Consider the following 8,046-nt stretch of genomic DNA (forward strand, 5'->3'; position numbering starts at 1 on the left):
TATATATATATATATATATATATATATATATAAGAGCTTTATTAGGACATTGTCTTCAGGCACAGGAAAAGTACTTTGAAAGTTTTGAGAGCACTTCCTCACTTTAAACTAGCTTTGGCACAGCAGTAACCTGAAAGTCAATCATTTGTCCTGCATGTACAGATGGTCGTTTTTGACTGTTGTTGGTCAGCAAATTAAATTAAATGAAATGCATATGACCGATGGGATTTGACCTGTACTTTATCTCTAACCAGAAAAGAAAAACTCATCCCGCTGGAACGGCATGACGAAGAATTTTAGTGGTTTTGAAACCGTGACTCTTTTGTATCGCGGTATACCTTGAAACCGGCTAACGGTTTCAGTACCACAAATAGGCAAATCAACCTCATTGGAATGCATTTTCTAATATGGTAATTCTAACAAAAATTACCATATTAAGTCAGTACTTTGTAGAACTACCTATCTTTGTAATTAGGAATGAACTTTGAGATGAGATTCAGAATTCCTAAGTGTAAAACAGCTCAAACTCTGTCATATTGGACAAATCTGTGGACATCAGTTTTAAAGTCTCTAAAGTTTCTTAAATTTAAGTCTTGGCCATCCGAGCACATGAATATGCTTTGATTTAAAACATCCCATTGTAAATTTGGGTGCTTGTTTACGATTCTTGTCCTTCCAAAATGTGAACCTTTATCTCAATTTGGTGCTACAGGCACCATTATTATCAGATCCATCTTTCTGAGTCAGAGGAAAACTGAGACACTGGAACGCTGTAACCACTGGTCTACATGCTTACAACGTCAGAGAATAAAGTGACAAGTCAAGGATTTAGGATCAAAAAAACTTTGGACACATTTTTGCTCGAGCTGAAACAACTCGAGCCAAAATTTTAGATCGTCTTGTGTGGTCGCCTTTTTTAAAAACTACTTTATAGTTGGTGTTTAGTTATTCTTAACCAACCAACTAGCATAGAACATTTTCTGGGGGAATCCCTGGAGCCCTGAAACACGAGAGAATGGAGCCACGGGTGAAGCTGTGATGACAAATAGGAGAAATTCTAGCAGAGCTGTCTGTGTGTTGATGGTCCACTGGTCAGCATGTCTCTTCTGTGTGTCCCAGCGCGATGGAGAGCCACTCTCTGCTCAACCCCAACCTGCAGAGCAGCGAGGGCGTCCTGTCCAGCTTCCGCACCACCTGGCAGGAGTTTGTGGAGGACCTGGGCTTCTGGAGGGTCCTGCTGCTGCTGGTGGTCATCGCCCTCCTCTCCCTCGGCATCGCCTACTACGTCAGCGGCGTGCTGCCTTTCTCCAGCAGCCAACTGGAGTTGGTTCACTGAGGAGGAGGAGCAGGAGGAGGAAGTGACGACGGTGGAAAAGGATCAGCATGGAGGGGAGAAGGTTGAGAAGTTGAGTCAAAGTTCTGCTCAAACAAACAAAAAAAGTGGATTCATTTGCTGCCCAGTTTTATCATCTTATCCTGTCAGCTAAAAGGAAAAATCTTAACAAATTCTCCTCTAATATTTGCCTTTACTTAATGTAAAATTGTTGATTAGTTCACTAAGAGGCAGGAGAACATGTAGTTTAGTTTCAGTCTTGTGTTAAATCTTGAATCTGAAATGAGAACGACTGAAGCTGGACTCGTCCAGAATCATCTGCTCCTGTTGTGTTTGACTCTCTAACTCTCCAACAGTCTTTTTCCTGTTACAATCTGTATATTTCAGTGTTTGTATCCTTTATTTTGACAGTGTTTCTCTTATTTTTATTTATTATCTATTCATTTTTCTTTATACTGAATGTTTATTACACTCCTGCATCTCTGCTGTCTTTATTGCCTGAAACCCAAATATCATTAAGTCCTTTTTTTATTTGCTGCGATGACTAAAAGTGATCTCCAGCCTCCTGTAGAGGTGATGAACGTCTAAATGCTCAGAAAAGCACCTCGACTGTTTCTCTAGACTAAAAGGGTCCATTTAAAGAAGCATGCAGCTTTGTTTCATTCCACTTAACACCATGATGACCATCATGTAGAGGATTATTGTGGGGTTATGAATGCAGATCAGTTCTCATGCTTTTGTTGTATATTCATTTATCTGATCATTCTTTGCTTGATTGCTTTTTTTTCAGTTTGCTATATCCGTGTAAATAAAGCATCTAAAGTAAATCCTGGTTTGCTGTAAAAAATAAAGTCAAGAACAAATGTAGTGATCAAGAATCATGCTTCCTGAGTCTTATTCATGTTTAGAAATGAAATATTCAGCCATTCATGGGTTTAGTGGCTACCTGCTAAGTTATACTTTTGACCATCAACTTTAGAGCTACGTACATGAAAGATCTGCTGCTGTTGTATCAACTTTTCTGATCTCTCAGGTCTTCTGGTTCTGGTTCTGCTCTGCATCCCCAGAACCAACTGTGGAGAAACATCTTTCAGCTTCTATGCACCACATCTGGAACAAACTTCCAGAAAACTGCAAAACAGCTGAAACACCGAGTGCCTCTAAATGTAGACTAAAACCCACCTGTTTAGAATAGCTTTTGTACCATAATAAATTAAACAACATTTTTGAACGATATCAATGCTTCAATAATTGTGCATTTTGTGTTCTATGACCTTATATTTTTGTGTTGTTATGATGTAAAGAGCTTTGAACTGCCTTGTTGACTGATATAAACTTGCAGACAGTTTTCCACATGTGGCTTTGGGTCTTTACAGACCTTTGGTCACTAAGCCAGTCAGTCAGTCGGCTTTGAAAAACTGCACATTCCTCTGATTGCATAGTGGAATCAGTGGCACTGAAAAATGTTGGCCGCCCCACTGACCCTCCCAGATAATCATGTTCAGGTCGTGAAAATGCTTCTTTGATAATTGCAGAAGATTTTACTGGCCAGGTCTGGTGTTCCTTTTCTCGGTGGTATGGAATGCAGACAATGCCACACCTCATTTTCCATCTTGTCCTGATGGCTCCGTTTGTTTCCCTACATTCTGCCTTCTTCAAGGGACAAAAATGCAGCTTTGCGGACACGTCTGACTAAACCTGCCTAACCCGCTTCTCTCTCTGATGTGATTATTCACACATCACATAAGCAGCTCCCATCTGTAGCTGCCCATGTAGTGCTTGTAACTTTTTATACGTCATACTGCAGGCGCTGCACATGTCTGAATGACTCATGATTTTTGTCCTTGGAAAAGTTTGTTGATGTACAGCTGATGGGGCACAAGGCAGTTATAGTCAATGTTTTATATCATTTTAATTCTGTTAACAGACATGGATGAGGCAGCTAAATGGGTAGAAACTACGTGCAACGTATTTGGATATTTGATTATGATGAAAATCTAGATTACACCACATGTAGAAGATGTTTGATTTTATTCTGATTATCTGATTTTTAATGGTTAACCTTCAAAATTAATGAAGCAAAAAGAGGATACAAAATTGTCAGGAGCCACAATTATGTCTAAGAGCTGACAGCTTTACAAATATATTTAAAAAAAAATCCACATCCAAACTACATGGTTTATAGTTTTATTTACAAATGCTTACAAAAAATGAACCGGATTCATGAGCTTCGATGACAAAAAAAACCCCCTAATAAATAAATAAGCCGGTCTATTTAAACCCCTGTAGCTTCAGTAGGGTTGGAATCATGGCAGCGTCTCTGTAGCAGCTCGTAAAGTTTCCCAGAATCACAGTTTCTTTTGCCACGGCGCCACAAACAAAGAGCAAAAAGAGCAACAAGCAGCAGGATCACAGCGAGAACCCAGGTGGAGATCTGCCAAGGCTGAGCGTGTTCGGCACAACTCTGAGTTTCCTGGAGAGGAAGAGAGAGAGAGAGGCGGGATTTTAGAGACATTCAGACTCACTACAGTTTTTATATTTCACCTAGAGAATAAACTTGGTTCATGGAGCCACTTACATTTCCCGGTGCTGCTGTGCTGCTGGTGATCATCTGATGAGACTTTTTCTCAGTGACAGTCAGTCTAACAGCAGCAGGATTTCCAGATTGTTTCCCACGTCGATCTTGGGTGTAGCAGAAATAATCCCCGCTATCCTCAGGCTGCGTCCCTTCAATGGTCAGTGACAGATCTCCATTGGTGAACCAGTCAGTGGACACAGTCAGTCTGTCAGCAGGGGTCCCGCTGCAGCCATCAGAGTCGAAGTTCTTCACACACAGAGGTTTCCCGTTTTTCTCCCATCGCCCAGTTAAGCCTGTGTTCCCGGTGGTTTTAACGTAACACGGGAGCGTCACGTTGTTACCCTGGGTAACGGACCTTTCACTAGCAAAAACTACCTCCAGCTGCACGCGCTGTATGCCAGACTTGGAGCAGGTCAGCTCGTAGATCCCCTCATCGTTGTACAGCGCGCGAGTGAGAACAGTCTTTGATAAGTTGGTCTTCATCCGATCTCTGTACTCTCTGCTCACTGTCCACTGACCGCTCTGGTATGTAGCGACTTGCCGGGTGCCTTCATCCCCCAAGTCCCGCAGCAGCGTCCCGGACTCACCCGGCTCGCAGTTCACAGGAAATTCAAACCGGTCCCCTACGATCACCTTCATGCAGTCCGCAGCATGAAGGCGGACAGCGAGAATGAAAAGAAACGCAAAGACGCCTCCTGCTCCTACCGAAGACATACTTGCTGTGCGCATCCAGAGCGCAGAGCGTCAAGTATTCGTTTGATACAAGAGGACAGACACGGGGAAGGAGGAGGAATAAATAATGAGGACCTCCTCCTCCCTCCTCGCACAGGAAATCTCTTGTGGTTTCCTTCCTCCTGTCACAGGCCAGGCGGGCCAGATCTATAAAATAGAGTAAAGCGTGTATAAAGAGCTAAAACCTTCACATGGGCAGCTACTGCCCTCCCAGGGCATTATTTAATTACTAAATCTGCGGCAGCTGACATGTAGTAGAGAGAAGAATTTATTTGGAAAGAACTGGTATACTGGGTGACTGACCTGGGTAGATTGTTGAGGAAACCATTTGCTTCAGGTCCTTGTGTATATCATCTGCATTTCAACTGCCAACATAAACACAGATTTTCTCTCTGGTCTTTGCTCACAAGCACACAAGCTGGGTAGGTGAGGTGATGATGCAATAAGAAGAGGCAAGAGGGTAAGGGGACCAGCAGGCAGGCAGAAAAGAGAAAGCAAACTTTATTAATCCCCTTGGGCTTTTCCCTCAGGGAAACTGTAAGTTTGGTTGTGCAGAAGATCAAATCAGCACTTTACCAGTTTAGTAACCTAAGTTTTGAAGTGTGCATGTGAGAAAAGAATACAAAAGAGGCTGGACAGCGAGCCAGCCCAGCCTCTTTTGTATTCTTTTCCTCACATGCACACTGTAACCACAAGATCCATGAGACACGCTATTGAGTCTACATGAAGTCATTGCTGCTTCATTGAGCATAAGAAGAAGCTGGGAGCTGGAAGAGGAAGTGGTGACAGTGGAAAATTACACAGCAAATCCAGCAGGCCCAGATTAACACTGTCAGATTTGATTTCAACACTTTTAAAGTGTCTATATGGGTCCACACCAGAAAGTGTTAATTTAACTCTTTTTGAACAGTTAGTACCTTAACTCTTATAAAGTGTCAGATATCAAATCTGTTGGAATTAATAATTTAACACTTACTGACAATAATTCCGTGTTAGATCTTAATATTAACTCTCAGAGTACTTCTTTAATTTCTTAAGAGTTATTTGTAATTAATATTAAATAGGTATTTTATTGTTTGGAACTTTTAAAAATTATTTGGAAAATAAACATTTAATATAGAGGCAATAATTTTCTTAAATGCATTTATTTCAAAACGTGCACTATAATTACAAAACATATTACAACGTGGAATAATATGCATGTTTCACATGTCACTTTCATTCACATATCGCTTATTAAAAGGTCTGACATATCAGCTGTGTAATACAAAATGCAGTATGCTTAATACATTTTTCTTCAATACAATATGCATGAAATTGTTCAAAGTACAAGGTGGAGAAAGTAAAGCAAGCAGTTTATGTAATATGAGAGTAAATTTTCTTTTAACAGGTAGATTACTGGATATTACAGTACATAACAGACCAACCTGATAATCAGATCCATCATTTCTTATCCAGTTTCTGTTTCTGTTGATAAGAGTCAGTTCCTCTCTGCACTCCACCGGAGAGATGTCCACTCACTAACAGATTGTCTTCAGGTTGTTGGGCTGTTCGTGAAGTTTGGCCGAGGACACCAACATGCTCCTCTACCGCATCGGATAGTCTTCAGTCTCTGAGTAGGATAGTTAATGTCGGTCTCTGGATCATAACAAACAAAAACATAACAATGAGGAATGGAACGAAGGAATACATTTTACTACAACTCTAACAACAAGCCTCAATAACAGAAATGTAGAGTTTCAGAGATATTAACACTTACATAATCATTTTTGGAGATTGAATCTTCGAAGAATCCATGGAGGGGTCGGGAGGGGGAGGTTAGGCTGACGATTCATTCTCAACCAGACTGGTTCTAATATATACAAAAAGGCAATAAAAGGATTAAAACATGCTGCAAAACGTATATAAGACGACACAACAGCGGGAATAATGCTCTCAATGTGAAAAAGGCTTTTGCATTTTTTCAAAGGAAAAAAAAAAACAATCAGAAAGGTTGATAAATCTGACCAATATGCATGTAAACGTTCAACATTGAAAAAACATACTCCAGATAATTACGGATCTGTTCAAATTAGCCAATAACTTGACTGAATGTTCACCGGTGTTCTGTCAGATAGCCATGCGTTGTCAGATTGTCATACGCGTATGACAATCTGATGGCTATATCTGTCGGATCATCATACGTTGTCAGATCGCGATACACGTAGGACAAACTGACAGCTATTTCTGTCAGACAATTGTACGCTATGATGACCATATTTTATATTTAACCATCTTTATTAAACCAGTGTTAGACCGTCATACAGCTGCTAATGTAATAACACTTTGTTATTAGCGACTGTATGACTTCTTGATTAATCCCAATGACATCAGTTGTATGATGCAATATATTTACTGTAGAATATCTTACTTCTGTATTTTTAATAATTCACACTGTCACTGGTGGGGTAAAACTGTTTAAATTACACCTTTTCCATTTGAACATGTCACCCATGTCTGTGGCACTGTTAGTTTGCGACCGAAGAGAAACCAGACTGGAGCCAGCAGTTTTAGAGCTCTCAATATTTTTCTTTTATCTTCAGTTTCAGTTCAGTTCACAGCATAGCATATCAGTCACAAGAAGAGGGAGAATCTCCCTCTCATCTGGACTTTAAACCTTGGTGCGCCTGGCTTTTAAAGGATTGGCTTCCACAAAGATTAGAGGGGTGGAGACATTCACATTTCCAGAAAGAAAGAACAAACATTTGTACTAAACTATATTCCTAAAATATAAGCGGCAGAAAATGGATGGATGGATGGATGGATATATTCCTAAAAAATGTCTACACAGTTACAATTAACTCAAACAAAACTAGAAACAAAAACAATCTGGGCCCAAGCAAAATTCAAAATACATCTCTCCTCCCTCTCAGAAAATGAATTTTCCCAATGAGGGTGATTGGAAACACCAGGTGCTTGTCAGCACTGCTCACAATACATTTACCCAAATAAATTAGAATATATAAAGTACACAAAAAGCAGCACCTGTTAGGGAGGGGGTAAATCCCTCACAGGCACATTCTTTGTGTGTCCACCTTGAGCAGTAGTCACACTGTATCTGTGAAGTGGACAGGAAAAGAAAACAGTAATAAGTTAGCAAGTGTAATGTGTTTGAAGCGTTAAATTGTACAGTTTAATTGTTTACCATGTCAATTATGTTCTCTGTAGCATTATAGTGAAGCATGTTGCATGCCACACAGTACTCTTCCACCTTGTCTGGGAACAAATAAAGGCATTTAGAGTGTACTTTACCAAAAATAGTCAAGTACTACTCTTTATATTCTGTTGACAAGCCATCATGTTCTACTAGTACATAACAGAAAATACTGCAATTTAGTATTTCATATATCTGTATTTTTTAAAT

The 8,046-nt window shown here is 40.1% G+C and overlaps 2 protein-coding genes across 2 annotated transcripts in view; one reads left to right on the top strand and one right to left on the bottom strand.

Moving 5' to 3' along the window:
- ankrd46b (ankyrin repeat domain 46b) overlaps nt 1–2,211 on the top strand; it is an 8,771-nt gene extending 6,560 nt beyond the window's left edge. The window contains exon 4 of the mRNA XM_008435129.2: nt 1,120–2,211. Coding sequence (XP_008433351.1) covers nt 1,120–1,336 — 217 coding nt within the window. The 3' untranslated portion in view covers nt 1,337–2,211. The remainder of the gene's footprint in view (nt 1–1,119) is intronic.
- A 1,293-nt stretch (nt 2,212–3,504) lies between these two features.
- On the bottom strand, nt 3,505–4,678 carry LOC103480246 (uncharacterized). The gene is made up of 2 exons (XM_008435128.2): nt 3,912–4,678; nt 3,505–3,806 (listed from the first exon to the last, which is right to left on the bottom strand). Exons 1-2 carry the CDS (start codon nt 4,638–4,640, stop codon nt 3,609–3,611), a joined length of 927 nt encoding a protein of 308 aa, XP_008433350.1. The 5' UTR covers nt 4,641–4,678; the 3' UTR covers nt 3,505–3,608.
- Between the last annotated feature and the right edge of the window lie 3,368 nt (nt 4,679–8,046).

This window comes from Poecilia reticulata, linkage group LG18 (genome assembly GCF_000633615.1).
Source record: "Poecilia reticulata strain Guanapo linkage group LG18, Guppy_female_1.0+MT, whole genome shotgun sequence".
NCBI classification, from domain to species: domain Eukaryota; kingdom Metazoa; phylum Chordata; class Actinopteri; order Cyprinodontiformes; family Poeciliidae; genus Poecilia; species Poecilia reticulata.